Source organism: Poecile atricapillus, chromosome 4, assembly GCF_030490865.1.
Source record: "Poecile atricapillus isolate bPoeAtr1 chromosome 4, bPoeAtr1.hap1, whole genome shotgun sequence".
NCBI lineage: Eukaryota > Metazoa > Chordata > Aves > Passeriformes > Paridae > Poecile > Poecile atricapillus.
Window position 1 is genome coordinate 19915611 of NC_081252.1, and position 19093 is coordinate 19934703.

Consider the following 19093-nt stretch of genomic DNA (forward strand, 5'->3'; position numbering starts at 1 on the left):
TCTAAGGTTATTTATTTTTTAAAAGATATTCCATTAAAAATTACAGCACATATTTTCATCCCACCCTGTCACATGAGCCAAGTGGAGCTGAAGGACCGTATGGCTCTCATGTGTGGAAGTAGGGGGCTGAAGCTTTCTCCCTGGTCTTTAAATAGCTTGCCTCATCAGGAGGCTGTGGCGGAGTAGTTTCAAGCAAGATGTCAAAAAAATCGCCTCCCCGAGAGAGTTGGCCATGCATTATTTCAGAAGCCACTGTGTGACACCACTGAGATGTGTAGGCTCAAACAAGGCCAGCGGCAGTCAGAGTACACAGAGTGTGCAAAGATGAGGATGGAAGGTCTGGAAGCAGACATTAACTGGAATGGATACAGGCTGCCTCTCAGGCAAGCATTAAGGCATCGCAGACCTTTCTGTTCCTTCTCATCTCAATAATTTCCACCCAACTGCTTATCCCTGCAACTTGCAAGCCTCTGCTGTCACAGCCCATTTGGAGCTGCCCCCTGACATCCTGTGCACAAACAAGCCCCTTGTTTCTCCATCTCCATTGTAAGTGAAACTGGTGCTGCAGGTACCCAGGCAGTGTAGGAGAGGAACAGCTACAGCACAAGTGGGTCACCTGGTATCTCCTCCTAATTAAAACTGAAATGTGTGTGTGTACAGCTCCAGTATGCCAGCTATTGCTCTTTGCCTGATCTCAGGCTGAGTTATTAGCACCAACAAAACCCAAGCGAGAGCTACAGCAACAATGAGAAAAGCCAATTATGAGTTCCATGCCCTTCATTCTGCTGTCAGGTTTTCTTTGTTTCCTAATGAGAGCTTTGCCCCTGCAACTATCAGCAGAGAAGGTCTCCAGCTCTCATGCTAAAAAAACCCAAACAAACAAAACAATCACATTTTCAGCTGCTTCTCATTTAACACTATGCTTTATAATACTTGAATAGCAATATCTGTTTTTAAATTTATTTTTTCATGTCAGCTACACAGTCATTGCCACTTGAATACCATGAAGATCACAAAACTGCACACATCACTGCGTGAAGGCTTAGTTTGAAAACAGGCAAGACAAAAATCAGACTGAAACCTACCATCCTGTCCTTACTTCACCCATCTGTGCTCAGTCAGCCAGAGCAAAGGAGATCTTGCATATTAGATACCCTCTCCTCCTTGCACACAAGTCACGCTAGCGATAGCAAGCCAACTTACTCTCCAAAGCAATTTCCCACCTGTGTTTTTATGCAGTTAAAAATCCATCCTCTCTGTGCTATAGACATATGTGAGATGGACACACACAGGGCATGTTTCCAATATGACCCAGCCAAAAAGAGATGAGGCGTATTTTAACCAAGCCTCTACTAATCCTGATGATGGATGCAATAATGTTCTGCCATGTATTGAAGGAGGCTGCCAAAACTTGAAGCTCAAACTGTATTGTGGATCGACACAAATACATAAACATGAAAATTCATAAAGGCTTTCACACACCATCTTGAGGAACACCAGACACCAAGCAGATTCTCTGCCAAGGCTGTTTAAACATTCCATATCACAGAACGTAAGCCCTGCAATTATTTTCATTTTACAAATCTGTAGCACCTTTTATATCATACCAAATATTTGCATAATGTGAAAATAATAATTTAAAAACTTTTATGAAGTGGGTTTTTATATTATGAAAAAAACACAAAATCTGACATGCAATCAATGTATGCTTTGCTACCAGGAAATTTTCTTTTCCCTAGAAAGCACACAAAGTCCATGTACAACACTGTATTTTCCCATGTGCACTAACCTAGTCCATAGCCTTGTATTCCCTGAACTATTGATCAGGGTTATTTTAATTGCTTGTAGCTAAATGAATTGGAAACAATAGAAAACAACTTGGTTTTGAAGCACATCCTGGTGAAACTTAGTAACTACAACAGCTCCCTGGGGCACAAAACCACACTTCCATTTCCAGCCCAAAGGCTCTATCAGCACCCAACTCTTACAACAAAACACAACTTTCTCAGCTCTGGCTGAGCCACTTGGGTGAACCTGGGAAAACATCGCTGTTGCAGCTGCTGCAATAAAAAACACCCTGCAAACCACTTGAGAAGTGACTACACAGGGGAAACGGGAATGAAAAGCAAACAAAACCATCAAAGTTGTGTCAAGTAAGAGAGATGCAGGCAGATAGTAAACACAAGATTTTCTTCTGATTTCTTTCATGTTAAGAAATTGTAGGGATTTGGGTATTCGTTTGTTTCCTTTTTAAAGTTCAGGCAAAAAGTATTAGTGTTTTTAAAAGGAAAAAGGTGGAGTTTGAGCTAAAGCCTACAAGTGCAACCCTGCGCTGCTGCCTGTGAGCTTTGGATTAAGTCAATAACAAATCAGGCTAAAGTGTGCTAAAGTGTGTGCAAACGCTACAAATCAAACTGTACTTTAAGGACGAGACCATCCCTTCCTTGACTTCACACTTCCCTCATATGGAAGTGTGGGAATACTTGCATATATTTAGATTTTCCTTGGTGCTATTTTTCTATTAAGCTCAAAAACATTTCAGAAATACACAGCAACACGGGACTTTCATTAGTGTCATGAAACCTTTATAGACATTTGTTTAAAAATTTCAAATCATATGGAGCTCAGTATGTCCCTTAATGACTGACTTCATAAACTATGGCTACAGACTTTAAAGGAAATTTTATTACAGGGAATATTGTTTGAGGTTTCATTACTACTGTAAAATAACATAGAGGTACTATTTGGCAGCAGAGTCCATCTAACAGCAGCTTGAGCTGTTCCAGGAAATTCAGGAAGCTGCTGTCACAAAACTACAAATCCATGAGAAGGGAAGGCAATTTTCTCAGCAGATTGCCCAAGACTAGGACTAATTTTCACAGGAGAAATTACCATAGGACACATCACTTTTGGCACAGAAGAAGAAAGCTCGCTCCATTTCAACAAAAACATGACAACCACAACAACTCCCCCCCACTCAAACATAAGGTATAATACAAAAGGGAAAAAAAAGAAAATTAAACACAAAGAAAACTGAAATAGCTGAAATTTTATAAAAGCCTTATATCAGATTCTCTTTGTGGAAAGCAGTAACAAGGTAGCACACACTGCAGCAGAAATACATGTTTGGGGATGCACTTGTCTGAGTTTTGTGCCAGCTTCAGGTAGCCAGATGGGTGAGTTAAGCTATGGAGAATGAGCAGAAACAAGCAAAACATCCTGGATCTCCCCTCTCACCAACCTAGTTCTTCAACCTAATCAAGTGAGACTGGAATAATTCCAAAGCACAGCTAAAGTAGATCTGCTTGACACTGCTTCCAGTGTTAAGTTTCACTCCTCTAGTTCATTAAAAATAAACCTATTTATGATTTTTGCTATATGCACACTAAAATAATACTAAGACATCACAGAAATGTACAGAAGGAATCTGACTTATCCAGCCAGACAAAGTCTTCAAAATTACACCATAAATGCATTTGTTTTCTCATTTCTGTTTATGCTGCTTGCTTGAAGTCACAAGACTTCATTGTAGCTACATCTACAGTCTCAGAGTCCACAGGAACCTTCTAAAATAATTACTCTGGGTGCTATTTCAGGTCCTCTGTGGGTACCAGGGTTTCACCAGCACCTATAGCCAACAGCCCAGTTCCAGCCAAAACCAGCGCCTATAGCCAAGCTCCCCGTGGACAGTTCCACACGCACACTTAACTCATTTGACTCCACTCCTCTCTTTTCCAAGGCAACACCAAAGTCATTCCACTAAAAAAAATGCCACACCACCTTCTCTTCTGTTTCTGCCCACACCTCAACTAAGCAGCCCAGCTCCAAGTGAAGACAGCAGCTTCAGCCTGTCACCGCCCTCATCATAGGTTTGAAAACAAACCAAACCATTCTCATGAGCTTTCTTCAGCTGACACTGGATGATCCTGGCAATTTAAGCATTTTACATCAAAATACTCAGCAAACAATGGTTGTACTGTCCTGTTCCTGCGTGGGTGCCTGCAGGAAATAAAACATTCTTTAAAGATTTTACACGCTTTTCTAACCCTGAGATGGATTATTTTGCTCAATCTAAAAATAAATACACGGGCCTCCTTGTGTTCAAACGTGTAAGAAAAACAAATTGCTGTTTTGTCTTTCTTTGACTAAAGTAGCCAAGGGGTTTGTGTCCTGGGGGAACAGACTGTTGATATGTTTTAATGAAGGATTCCTTACAAATCCTGAGCTGCTGAAAAAAAATTTGTGCCTCCCTTGTTAGCCTCCATCTAATAATAATATAACTGAAATCCAAACAGAGTAAGCATGGAACTTAAGTGTAGCACTGCCATGCAGACCAGGACTCCAGCCACAGATGATTACCTCTCTAGTAAATTGCTCTGCATAAAGAACCTCCACACAAGAGCAGCTCTCCACTGCAATGACCATCTGTACAGCAGCTCTCAAAAATCTAGTTCTGATCCCTTGATTCCACAAAACTTTCTTACCTACTGTCCCCTTAAAGTCTCTCCAGTAAATATTTTTTAATGCTGCTTAAGGTGAATCTGTAAGTATTTTTGCTCATAAAAGGCTGAGGCTGTGTCCCCTTGTTCCCTGCAAAATGAAAACATGATTGTCTTTCAACGTAAGCCTTTGAGTGGGAGCAGCAAGCCACTGTTTCAGGTATTTTCTCATTTTCAGTACCAACTCATTGCAATTTATGCTCATAGACATATTTTTACAGTATTTTGAGTAGCCTGACTCTAGCCTGCTCCAGAAAAAAGCTGGTCACTGCAGCTGAAACAACAAAAGAAAACAGTAACTATGTTTGTTAAGACCATCAAGGCAACGGGGGCTTTGGTGGTGAGAGGCATCCTGTGGTTCTAGAGATCACCTCAGATAATCAACTGCTCCTATCTCTCAGAAATGGTTTCCTTTTCCAAAGACCACTTTCCCTTTGGAAAGCAAGTCAAGTTAGATATATGATGGCAGTGGTGGCACTTGGTGCACCTCCTCTTAATGACTCAGTAAGTGAGACTTAGAGATGCAGGCTCTCCCAGCTGTTTGAAATCACCCTTGGCACCCTCCATACATTACCCACACTGCCAATAAAAGTTTGGGAAACAAAGCAAATTGAAGAGGCAGGCTGAAGCCTGGAGCAACATCACCAGTCCCACACCAGCTCCCAGCACAGCTCTGTGCTGCTGCTTCGGACAGACCACACAACCTGGAGGGGAGCTAAAAGGCATCAGTCTCCAGGGCATCAAAGGAGAAGGCAAGTGGGAGGGACACAAAGGGATGCTTTATCTAAGGATAGTATTCCCAAAGGAAAAAAAGAACACATGTGTTGAAAGGATAGGAACTGTATCTCTCTCACTGAGAAAATGAAGTTCTTAACTCAGAAAGAACCTACATGCTATTTTTAAACCTTAATGGAAATGCAAGAAATATCTCTAAATTCTTCCAAACCAAGGAACTTAACCTGCAGGGACAAAAATAGCAGGATATCCTTTTGCTTGCAAAGGCAACTATCACTATTGTTTTATAACTGAACTAAATGCAAAAATACCTATTTCTAGATTTTATGTTTTGTGGTTGGAACAGCAAGGTGCCTTATTATTATCACCAGTATCATGTCTACACAGATAAAAGTTATCCTCTTCAAGACAAATATTGGACAAGACTTTTGGAAGCTCCCTATCTTGCTAGAGACAATGGGAAACCAAAGCAAGTCCTGTCCACCAGTTACCTGGCCACTCTTGTATGCTAAACAAAGTGACTAGGTAACTGAAAGCAGCCTAACTTGAAAGCAGCTTAACTTATACTTTCAGCTGAAAAAGCAGTCTCGGAGGTTGACATGGTCTGCTCCCAGGAGATGTTTATTATTACTCATCTGAGCATATGCAGACACTTTCATCCTCTCCTCAGCAAACAGCTCTGTGCACTCAGCAAAAAGCTTACAGCACCCTGAGTTTGTTTGCCAGGTGAGAACAGAGGCCAGGCCTGGACAAAGCCTTCTAGAACCTTCTTTGCTTATGCTGTGCCTAGAATAAACAGTCCACAATATTTAAAATCTGTGTATAGAAGACACTTGCCTTTGTCATGACTCAAAAGATAAGGTTCCTTAAAGACATTTCTATCATTCCCTAAACTCTGCCTTAAAGTCTGCAGACGGTGTTCCCAAAGTCCCAGAAATTCTTTATGGCCAGGCTTACACACTGCAGAGCTGTCACACGCAATTTTTATCTGCAGCCAAGCTAAGCAGAAGGTGCTGAGCTAACGTACCTGGCTGGCATTTGAGAAGTGATCCTTGTCAGTCAGGTGTAATAGGAAGGCTACAGGCCATGAGCCTCCCAGGCTCAAAACAGCTATCAGAAAACAAAGCAATGCTCAGAGGATGGGAGAGGGTCACTTCATTGTTTCTTTCCTTTTCTGTATAATCTAGAGGGAAGAAATGGCTTTTTTGATTATTTAACATTCTGTCTGAATGGCTTGTAATTAAAACCCAAACAAGGAGAGATGACTACAAGAAATATCAAGACTCCAACGAACCTCTGCCTAAGGAAAAGCTTTCTCCATCTGATGCATCCTAGGGACAGCAAACTGGAGAAGACTACAGACATTTACAGATTTTCTCTATCACCATTTCACTGCCCATAATTTCCTTCATACATAACTGATCAAATGATGCCAATGTTTGTGTAAAAAGTTCCCAAGAACCAATGGCAAAATACTCAAATCATCATCAGGGATGTGAGCAGGCAAGTTCCTAATTTGTAGCCATGATGGATAGGCTCAACACCTTTACATACTGTGACTTTACATCCTCTCAGACAATGTATCTACATTGTAATAGTTTCACATGCAATCCTTAGACTCCTGAAAGCTGGACAAGCATTTCCCTACATGTGCACCACAGAAGGCTCCGAGGAAATGTCTAAGGGAAGGGTACGACATACCCAAGGGGTTACTGCTACCACAGCAAAGAGAAAAATAAGTACCACACTGCTTCTCCTCGTTTTCATTGTGGAAAAATGTGCAATATTATTGCGGTAACATCAATACTGTATCGGCAAAGAGGGGCAGGAGTGGAGCTGACCTGCACCAAGGAGGCAAGGGATGTCTCCTGCACTGGTAAAGCACAGACAGCATTCCTTCAGCACACCCAGACAAGGATTAGCAAAGTAAAGCTGCAAAGAGACAAGCAACGTGACAGCACAAGAGCACCTTCAGTAAAATGCCCGCTTCAAGTGAAAATATTCAGGCTGAATATACCACACCTTTCACCTTTAGAGAACAGATGGTGTCCAGCCAAGTCTGAATTACAACTTGGTCTGAACAGCAGTGAGCTGACAGGCTGATGAAAGAAACCAAAGTACTCCTTGTATGAGGAGTAAGTTGGTAGGTTCTGAATCTAACATAACTTCATCTCCTGTTACATGAATTCACCCTACATCTTCCCAAACCTTTACCATTTGTCATAAGCCACTGCTATTCAAAACACAACATGCATAAGTCATGTTTAAACAAACTAATGTTCTTAAATCAAGTTAAAAAAATATAAGCTTTAGAAGAAATAGATACCACAGTGTTAATAAGGGATCATTCCACACATTGTTTATTTTACAACAAACTTGTAAAACGCCCAGTCACTCTGCCAGTGTGCTCGTTCCACAGACACAGAAACATACTTGTAAACACATACAGCAGTTAACCTTAAAAATCATGGAGAAGCGCTAACTCACTTCTCCCCTTGGGGGTGCTTTCAATTCAATAGTGTATTAAAACAAATACTTGAATTTAGGCTCTAATTCAAGACAAATTCTCTTCAAATTATGCTAATACAGAGACTGAATTCTTTCATCTTACAAGAAAAGGAAAAAAAAAATATTGCTATGCTGTTGCTATTCTTTTTAACTTCAAGCAGTGGAAAAGATCTGAAAACTTTAAGTAGGTTTTCTGGAGTTTTTCCAATGGTCAGTTTTTCCTTTTGACTTAAGCCAGCCAAGATAACATTTCTGACTGTGGCATAACCTAAGCTACACGGTAGTCTCTTGAATAGCAAAAGTTATTATTTGTCTTCAAAGGAAAGCGCACACTTGAACAGTCACCCAAACTGGAGTTTCTGTAAGTAATATGAGTTTAGGTCAAGTTTCATAATTGGTTAAAAATTAGTCTGCAAGCCAAGTACTATTGAGCTGTATTTCCTTAGCAGCCAAAGCAAACATCACCCTTGTTCCTTCCTCCTTTGACTCCAGAAAAGCTCCATGTGAAGAATAGGCATAAAGGCCAAAGCAGTTGAATTCAGTATCCTGGAAAGGGGGGACTCATAGAAGGCTGTAGAGTCTTTTATTAGATGAAGGCGGCTGTGGGGAAGGGAGGGGACAGAGGACACTTCCCAGCATCCAGCCCTTGCTGGGTCTGAAACAAGCACAGAGTGATGTCAGCTGCAGTTCGTATCTCCGTGGTTGGGTACATGCAAAGGAAGCTGGACTGACGGCAGAGCCTCTCCGGGAATGCGCCCGGACTTTTTGCTTGGAGCACAATGGACTGCCAAGATCACATCTCCTACTATTTGCTACCCTTGGCTGAATGCAAAAAAAGCATCTCAATATCTAATGACATTTATGAACCATTTGGTCAATGGAACAAATTGGCAGGAAAATGTAACACTGCTAAAGCAGTTTGGAGGAGAAATTGGAGGAGATCAAAAAGTTAGGAGTATCACCTTTTGCAACGGGGAATTAAAATATTCTGCTGGCTTAAAACAATAAAGCACTATTTTATTGCCTAAGTAATAAATGCTCATCATTATGAAGATAAAAACTGGCATCTAAAGCTTGGGAGGGAGAAGGATGTTAAAGATAATTCAGACAGCAACATTGTTAGACATCAGAGCAAATGAAAAATGACACCTCAAACTTCAAAGCACAGAATAATGACACAAGGAAACAAGAGAGGCATAACTGCTGTAAAAACGGACTACACTGTCTGTGCCCCCAGCATGCTGGGGCAGGAACATCACTCATTTCAGAAATTATCAATTGCTGTAGTCAGACTTTGGTGAGCTCTGGCAATCTCATGCCCTACCCAGGACCATCGGGAAGCCCTTCTCCATGCAGGACTGTTCCAGCTCATACAAACAGCAGGCAAACTCTTCTCCCCTTGATGCTGCTGCTCACTGAAAGCCAGAGAGCTGAGCAATGCCTCAGTGAGGCACCTTCCTGCTGCAGCACCCACATGGGGCAAGAGCACTGCAATCAGTGCCCAGGAAGCAAAAGCAGTACCACCAGACTTGTCCTAACCCACATCACTGTGCTGATCCATGTTCCTATGGAGCACTCTTAAGCTGCAAAATGCCATTTCCAACGAGGCTCACTGGTAGTCATTAAAAAAAAATATCCCATGAAGTAAGAAACACTACACAAAGCACATGCTAAACATTTCCCTGCACTCAAACAAAGCAAAGAAACTTTTTTTTTCCTGGATCAAAGTCCAGGAGGTGCTCAAAGTAGCTTTAGGAGAGTGTTAATGTGATGACCGACGTAGGAAGATAAATCTTGTGTTTCATTCCTGAAAACACATCTCTTGAACAAGGCACGAGGAGTCTACAGCCAAAATAATTCAGAGGCTTGAAACAGGCAGATTCACTCTCTGAGGAAATACCTCCAGTGGCATTTGAGACCACCAAAGCAAAGACCTCCAGGCTGGCACTTACCTATGAAGTACTGCTTGGCCAGGGAGGAGCACAACCACACACAGTGTTTCAAGACTTGCCTCATTTATAAGCTTTTTTATCTTTCAGTAACTAGAGAAGTTAACTCCATCCACATGAGGCAGCCCGCAATTATTACAAGACTCACTGAAAACACCCCCCTCTCCCTGCCAGCCCATCCTTCAGCAACCTGCTCCCAGTCAGATAGGAAAGGCAGACCCAGACACAGCCTCCGCCGGACTTCACGGGGCTGGGTGTCTGCCTGGGTTCCACCTCGTCCCACTGCAGCCAACTGCTGACCCCACCCTGGCACCGGCTGTGTGCTGCACTTACCTCTGTGAACATGTCTTACTGCCTTCCCACATGGCAGGGCAGATTTCCTGTTTTCATACATTGCCTTGTCAGCCCTAATCAGTGTCAATAGGTTATGGTGTCTTTTGTGCTGGCGGCGTCAACCCTGACAGGAAAGAACTTTTAATCTCTTCCCTCACACCGAGCCATGAGAAGCTGCAGGCACTCCCAGGCATAACTCCCTTGGCTCCTCTCCGAAAAATTCTCTCAAGCACTCGGTTGCTTAGCAATATTTGCCTTCCCCCTGTACGGTTCAAATTGGCAACATCTGTCCCTTTGGCACTTTCCACTTGTGCAAGAAACGGTGCGGAGAGTTTCAGAAATCTACAGAGAGGTTGGTGGAGAATGATTCATGTGAGCCATCAGAGCTGCTTTGGCATTTTATTGCTGGTTTATTTCCAGCCTGGATAGAAAATGTGGCTTTTTCCAAAGGAGATGCACACAAGGGAAAATCCTCTTTTGCATCCGGTGGGACTCTCCTACTAAATCAAATACAAGTAGCTTTTTTTGTTTACATAACTACACCCGCATGCTCTGGCTTGGTTTAGCTGAAAAAACCCAAACAAAATACAGCACTGACATATAATTCTTTCCTGTCAACTGGGATTGTGGGAACTGCAACTGTGACTTCTCCTAAGATACTGCATGCTCATCAAGTGAGAGAAAATAAGAGAAGCCAAGATGTGTTTATGCATTTAAAAATGCAAAAGTGGTGTGCAATCCTGACCTCATAACCAGTAGCCAAACCCCCAACCTGCCTGTGATACATGCAACCATCCCAAGGAGAAGTGATCAAGGTCATTGCCTCTGGATGTACCTGCAATCCAGTGAATGAGGGGAAGAAGAAATTAAAATAATGTAAGAGCATAAAAAGTACCAATTGTTTTCACTTCTTAGAGCCAAAAGGGAATATGGAGAAGACCCAAGTGAAAGGCTTTGTCTTTGGGCACTTGGTATTACAATAAGCAGCAGAGAATCCCACAGTAAAACTTCCTCTGGCTGCAATTAATTTCTGCTCACACCACAGTGCCCAAGAGTTGTGAGAAAGGCCTTGGATGGCACAGCTTTGGATATCTACATGCAAAGTTGTTAGTTCTCACATGCAAGGTGTATCTCAAAAATGAGATAGCTCAGTTTCAGCTCTTATGGTTAGGTTGGAGTTTACTTTTTTTGCCTTTAAAAATTTCCTTACTCAAAACAGTCAGAAAAAGTAACAATTCTCATTCATGTTTGATCTGCTTCTTTAGCAGTCACCAGCAACAAGACAAATAGACACAATGCCTGTGGGGAAGCATGTAAACCCTTCTCCAATCACCTAAGGTACTTCTGATTATAAAAAGGGCAGCAGAGAAGTAACACCTTGTTACCAGTCTTGGTGCAAAGAAAATAAAATGGTCAAAAAAAAAGGAATACAAGGGGCGAGGGAAAAAAATCCCAAACAAAACACAATCTCCCTTCTATTCAATAAATGAGAAATACATAAAAGATTGGTAGAAAGATGACAATAGCTTAATGCTAACTACTGTGTACTCATTACTTAAGGCCAATAGTGTTACATATGTCTGTAAAGATTTTCATTTTTGAAAGGATGCAGAATTAAAACAATAGATTTATTTCTACTTTACAGGGTTCACCTGCCTGACAATTCCTACCAGTACAAAAAACTCAGGTGCCATGAAGAGAAGCCCAGTGAAAAGTTATCTATCTAGAACTGACTTTTTATATTTGCCATCCAAACATCTTATTAATTACTATTTACTATATAACAACCGTGTTTTAATTGGTGACCACTGATAAATGTTTACTGAGGAAAACACACTTAACACATCTGGGCTGCTCCATTGTTGCTTGTTGTTCAGGGGCTCTAAACTGGCTGCTTCCCTATTTGCTTCCCAGTTCACAGGCAGGAGAGTCCGATGAAGCTGCATTACACAAGGTCAAAGGAGCTATGCCCTAACACACCCAAAATTTTTTTGGAAAACAAAGCCAAATCATCAGTGGGCATCAAGGGCCGTACATTCCTCCATACACTATGCCCTTAATAATGCTTGAGGATTTATAAACACTCTCCCTTCAAAACAGCCTGACTGCTTCTTCCCCTGCTGTCAAACTGATTCCCTTTCACACATCACTGTCTGTGTCAATGGAGGCAATACAAGGGTCTTTGTTGGTGCTGCAGCTCTCCTAAGGACATGGAGAGAGAATGGCATTAAAAGCATCTTTGTTTAGGTGCTGGGGAAGAGGTAAAACCTGGCATATAAAGAGAAGGGATACATCCAAGCTTCTTCATGTGTGCTATATTTTTAAGCCTTCTCACAACAAATTTGGAAAGATGCCTTAAAGGGACAGTGATGACATTTGAAAGTGCAGGCTTTGATTTGGGGAAGAGGGGAAAGAGCTGTTCAGTGTCTCTGTGAATGCAAAGTGAGTCATTGCACTGTTATCCACTGTGGATTCATTTACTCTGCAGTGAAACTGTGTGCCTATCTGGCCTGAAAGGCTGAACTTTTCAGTGTTGCCATAAGCAGAAGCTGTCAATAATGAATTCACAGCTGCAGGTGAAACACGCCTTAGAAATTCAATTAACCAAAACACATGTTGAGGAAATGGCTTTCCTAAGTTATGTCAAGGGAGATCACAGGAAAAACTGTATTTTGCATGTGGCTGTTCAGTAAACTGGGGCCAAAGAGTTCAGGGAAGAAGAGGGAAAAACAGCAGTTTCTGCTAGTCTAGACCTACTCACTGGCAGGGTCATTACAAGGCAGGAGCCCCCCCTGTAGCTACTGTTCCACCAAGAACTAAAGAGAGGGACAACATTTCAGCCAATAGACCCCCAGTCAGCCTCTCTGTACAGTACATCCAGCACATATATCCAAGGGTGTCACCTCACTGTTTCTTCTTCTTCTCCCTCCAGGCTCCAGCCCTGGAGAGCTCTACTATCAAACAGATGCTCATCACTGAGACCAAATAGAAGTAAGCAAATGTGACCATGACAAGAATAAAAAAAGCAGAAATCAAAGTAATGTATTTTTCACTAGAACTTACAGAGCCATTATCCAAAATGCCTGTATTCCTCCCTGCCTATACATAGAAAACAATCAGGGGCCACAGCATAAAGACCCCTACTGCAAAGCAGTATCATTCAGTCTATTCACCAAAAAGTTTCCTCTATCAGCTTCAAAATGGAGTAAGCATGACTTGTACAGAAATTTACTATTATTATCTTCAATTCCCTTTTTATTGTGTTCTTTGCTACAGATGAAACAGAAGGAGCATGAGCAATGCTACTCCTGCACTGGCAACTGTAGGATTTTCATGGGCATTTGCACTCAGACTCACGTGCTCAACAGAAAGTGAGAAAAATGTTTCATTCAGCACACAGCATCATAGCTAATGCTGCCCTATCAAAAGTCATACTAAACCAAGTTACATGAGATGACAGAAAAAGTACGGGGATGGGAAAAGAGATAAGACAATAATGCAGATGAGACAATAAGATAATGCAGAAGGTGATGCCCTGCAATGTTTTATTTCTCTCCCAGGAGTAAAATCTGGTTAAGCAAATAAGGTAATGTGGACCTCAGTGAACTTCCTGTTTTCAGGTGTGATGTGCAATGCTAAACCTACTTGGTAGCAAATAAAGTCTCTCAGCATGAAAGTAATTTCACAACTTCTCAACAATGTCATTTTGACAGTTTCCTCTCATTTCCCACAAGATACTGCCTACAGCCATTTGCAGCTGATCCACACCCTTTTCCATGGAAAACAGACTGCACCCACACTCTTCCTTTTCATTACAAAGGTGGCAAAATACAATTTGGAACAATCTTCATAGCTCCCCTTGCCCAGCTGCCTTAGGACCATGGGATTCTACATCCCATAGGGCATAGCAATAACCTCAGGGCTGAAGGATGAGCACAGTAAATCTCCGAAATGTACCAGGGGATCAAGTGCCTTTGAGCTCACAGGAGGCCAAGCCAGGAGGCAAGCAGAGTCAGCATGCTGGTCCTTTGGCACAGCTGAACCTGGGCTTCAAAGAGCACAGGAAAAAGAGCTGCATTTGCTGAACAACACATGTACAATGCTGCTCCTCCTCTACCACTGCTTTACCAGTCAGGGCTTCTGCCTCCATCCCACATGACAAATCAGAGAGGTAGATGGGTCAGCAAAAACAGATGGAGTACAACAAGGAAACTTGCAGTATCAAGTCATGCTTTCCTGTGGATCTACAGTGAGATTTAACAAACGTAGAGAGGAGAATCCTGTTGTGTTCACAGTCCCTTATCACAAAGCCCAGGTGACCACAGAATCCATTGCACTGCTGGCTGTCCAGCAGTATTCAGTGAGGATTTGGGGCCTCCACCCACTACCACTTTGTGTCCTGACACTGCAACAACACTTGATCTCATTATATCATTTCCCCCTTATTTTCAACAAGCCTTAGAAGAAAACAAAAATTATGGGCACAGAGGCAGGCTTGAACCACAGAACCTACTCCAGCCTCACTGAGAAAACAACAGAAAAATCACAAATGTGTCACAACCTCACCATTCAAACAGCTCTCTCACACCCACGTCAACCTCAAAATGCACCTTCTGAACAGGGTAACACACACAGAGTCATCACTGCTTCTGGCAGTCACTGCTGTTTGATGACCAGTTCTCCCGCAGCCAAACTTACCCTGCTCCAACAGACATCCCAAAATGTTGCACTCACCTCTATGGGCTCAGAAGAGGTTTCAAATTTGGATAGTTCTGCCTTGGCTTTCGCCTTCAAATCTGAGAGATCTTCATCCGTCTCTTCCTTGGGCTCAGAAGAGGTTTCCAACTTGGATAGCTCAGCTTTAACTTTTGCCTTCAAATCTGAGACATCTTCATTGGGTCCTTCATGGTATTCCTCCAGGAGAGGTTTGAGCTCCAGGGATTCAAATGGTGCCTGATCTTGGCCATCCATGGGTCTGACATAGGCAGTTGGTTTCTGCTGCATTGCACTGGCTTTTGATGTCAAAGAAGGGGGAAAAGTCTGAGAGGAAGGCTGAGTGGTGCTGGTCAAGGTAACGGCTGGGCTGTCCCGACTTTCCTTCTCCTGCGATCCTGTCACTAAGTCCTGCAATGATTTGGTTTGACTATAGGTTGACCCATGACTTTTGCTGCTGTTCTGTGACCTGGAATTGATGTGCTGGCTGGAATGTAGAGGTGACAGGGGTGCCACGGGAGAAGACAACAAACACGGCAGGAACGGGGAAAGCGCCAGAGGGGAGGCCTGCAGGCCACGAGCGTGACCTTCCCCACTCCCAGGCTTGTCATTTTGGCTATGGGGAAAACCTGCCTGAGTGTCCTGGCTATCACGGCCGTGTTCCTGACCGTGGCTCCGAGCGCTGGCTAAGCTGCGGCTCTTGCAGTGCAAACCTGAAGCTGGTTCTGTTCCTGACTGTGCCTTTTGGCAGTGACTGGAGTGGCTTGGAGGACGAGGGGGTACAACCATGGGTCCCACGGGTGGACGGCGGGTCGGATGCTGGAATGAAGACGGCAATGTACGGATGGCCTTCTCAGGGAAGTATGGGCGATCAGGCTGTCTGGGGGGAAACAGAGGGGCAACACTCTTTGGAATCCCTATAAGGTTTTGACAAGATTTGTTGCTCATGAACTCCTTGACCTCCTCATAATTGCCCAGCATGTTCTGAATTCGGCTTGACAACTCATCTTCTTTATTAGTCTGCAACAGAAGAACAAAGAGGTGAACACTTCAAAAGCCCCCCCAGAGATCCAGCTCAGGAAGAGACATTCTTCAGGATCTTAACTTAATCACCACATACTACTATGAGTGAAGTTAGGCAAGCTCATCTTGATCCTGCGAATCTCTCCAAAGCAGACGGGACCACTCGAGCCACTATCAGCTATTCCAAGCCAAGCCTGGTGCACCTGCAGCCTCCAGGAGTGCTAACATCAGATTCATTTGTTACACCCACAGATGCAGGCAGACAGGTAGCCAAGCTGCTCCTGAGCACTCTCCCTCAAACTACAGGAGGCCACCCCAAGGTCCATACTGCTCTTGCACAACCAACAGAGACTCAAACACGTACTCTGAGGAATTGAAATTAAGCATATAAATAAATTTGTATTTATCGTGCTCAAGTCTGCTACACCCTATGCAGAGCCACAGCTCTCTTCTTCCACCCCAGCCCTCTTTCCTCCCTCTCCCACACCCTGTGCCATTACCTTGTAGGGCTCTGCAAAGAGGGGAGTCTTCTCAGAGAACTGTTTTTTGTCTTCCAGAGCCTCCTGACTCCGTCTCTCTTTCTCTCGAATACGCAGCAAGTTTCTGTCCTCATTGCACAAGCTTTAGGAAGGAGAGAAAGGAAGGAAGATTAACACTGTACACCAGTGTTATCAAAAGTATCTACTTTGCACAGAAACCCTGGTTTCAGACAACGGCATAGATCCAGAATGAAAGTAATTTGAAATCCATGAGATGGTTACAGCTGACAAATCAGTCACAGCAAGGATATGCTGCACAACACAGTAATGTGGCACACAAGGTACATGCATCCTTTTCAGCGATTCCTACTCCAGATAACATCCTTCAAGAACAGTGGGAAGGAAAAAGCTATCCATCCATTTCATTGTGAAACAAATTCAAGAGCAGTCAGTGGGGTGACAAGCACACCAGCTGGCAAATACATTTGCAACAATAAGTGTGAAAAACTACCATTCTTGCTCTTCAGACTTCCACCCCAACTCTTCATCATTCTTCAGGAGTAAATGAGAATGCATTATTTTGAAGGTGTTGCCACTTGAAAAGAATGAATTTTGCCTACTTGGCAAAAAACAAAGCAACGCCACTTGGCAATAAACAGGCTTGAAATCTGCTTACCAGGAAACCCATGTTGCATTTAAAGCAATCACCCAAATGTTTTCAGAAAGGTCTCAGAAACTCAGAAAACACCAGGTCAAATCCCCCTGTTCCTCCTCAACCACTCATCTGCATGCACTCAACTCCACCAGCCCCACACCAAAGCACCAGTAAACCAGTAAACATGCCCAGCAGAAAGACTTCACGGGAAACCAGATCCTTTAAACTACACCTTGCCTGTGAAATACTACTGCAAAACAAGGGAATCTCTTGCTCTAATCTTAATAGACATTGGAGAAGAAAAATCATGCAGGCATCTCTCTCCTCTCCTATTTCTACCCTACTGCACAGTCTACTGTATACATACAATTCCTATATTCTTCTTCTTCATACTTGCAAATTCTCAAGTGTCTGCTTTGCAAGGGAAGAGCCTTGTCCTCCCCACCAGTGACATCTTCCTACACCAATAGCCACCTACTGAAAGTTTAATCATCCCTAGAGGAGAGGCAGAGGACTGGCTTTGTTGTAGCAGTTAACTAAGAGGTCTGACTGCTGCAGAGGGGGTTTCCTGGTTCAATGGGAGCTCTGGAAAATGATACTGACAGATGGCAAATTTCTATATATGGAACTGCAGTAAGGATGTACTTGTACCACTAAGGCAGAAAAACATATTCAGGGGTTAGACTGTGCACATGTAGCATAGTTTCCAACTTTGCCAGTGCTGATCTGTTTCCAAATATAGCAATACTGAAGTGAACAGTATCTATGTACCCTACTTCTCCAAACAATTTTAAACGTTCATAAAAAAAAAGAAGAAAGCAGGAATCACAGACTACTGCTTCAGTAAATACATACAATCCTTCTGTAATAAACTGTATAATAGGACCATTTCCCCTGTGCATCTGATGTCATTTTGCATGTCAGCAATTTCCTATCTATAAGCAGTCAGCTGGGCAGTTGCACTGTGTGTTCCGGAAAAGCTTTGTGCAGTCAGGTGTGGGAAACACCAACTGCAAAACACAAAAACTTCGGAAAAACTATAAGGCAAACTAGAAGCAATGTTGGCTATATCTACTATCTGAAATTGTATGCTTGCAAATGATTTTTTTAAATGATTGTGTTTCACAAAAAGGCAGGCCACATATTATGACCCTGAAAATTGCTTTTTACTAAAACACTGTGCTTACATCCTTGTGGATTACGGATGTCCTTCTATTTCTAGGCTGGCAAGCACCCAAACTCAGAGTAATCAAGTTGTTTTGCTCAGAGGTTCTGATCATGTTCAAACAAAAGGAAAAACCTAAACCACTTGAGTCTCTCACAACAATAATATTTATGATGAGAAGTAGCTATGTTTCCTACATGTGCTCTGACAGTGAATGTAAAACAACTTACGTGCAGCTTGCTGCAAAGACAGAAGCTGTAATACCTCTAAAGGCCTCTTCTTTCCCTGAACCTTCCTTGACCCCAAGCTCTCTTCCCAGCAATAAATTCTTTCTAAAGAGTGTGGAGGGGGGCAGAGGGGAAGGGCAGGGACACCGCCTATTTGCCATAGTGCCAGTTCCTGGAGGTTTAAGAGGAGACAAAGGTGCTTGCTCGGGAACATCCCAGTGGACACGGGTGCAGGCACACGTACGGGATTATCGGACAGTGCTCAGTGAGGTCCATCTTCATACCCTCACGGGGTACAGTGCCCTGGGGGGGCTCCTGGCCATGCACAGCCGACAGCCTCTGCAGCCAGGCCAGGCTAGGGGTCATTCCCCTCCCCTTTGCTGCCCAGGATGGCCAGTCACCCCCCACCTCCATCTCTGAATCGGGTCAATGTAATTTTCATTCCGAGATTTCCTCCAACTTCGTTGAACAGAAAGAGCTACAGTTTCAAAAGCAGAAGGGTAAGGGAAAAAACACTAAGTAGCTACTCATTTAATAATAATAATAGTATTTAATGATGCAGTTGATAGTAACAGCCTTCCCTTCTCTAAGTTGCAGACAATACCTTAAACTACCCGAAGAGCTAAAGCCCTTCCAATCCTATTTTATCATATAGGTGTCATGAAAACCTTTTGAAATCCGGGCTATGCTGTAACTCACATGGCAGCTACCCTAAGGTCAAGTGTCAGGAAGCCAGGCAGAAAGTCTCTGAGAACTACGGTCAGCTCAGGCCCTGTGTGGCCCCGTGCCAAGAGGAGAGGAGGTCTC

General features: G+C 43.1%; 1 protein-coding gene across 2 annotated transcripts in view; it reads right to left on the reverse strand.

Annotated features, from left to right (window-relative positions):
* AFF1 (ALF transcription elongation factor 1) overlaps positions 1–19093 on the reverse strand; it is a 67045-nt gene that overhangs the window by 28034 nt on the left and 19918 nt on the right. For both annotated transcript variants that reach the window (XM_058837203.1, XM_058837202.1), the window contains exons 2-3: positions 16261–16381; positions 14759–15757 (exon numbers count right to left, since the gene is read on the reverse strand). In XM_058837203.1, coding sequence (XP_058693186.1) covers positions 14759–15757; positions 16261–16381 — 1120 coding nt within the window. The remainder of the gene's footprint in view (positions 1–14758; positions 15758–16260; positions 16382–19093) is intronic.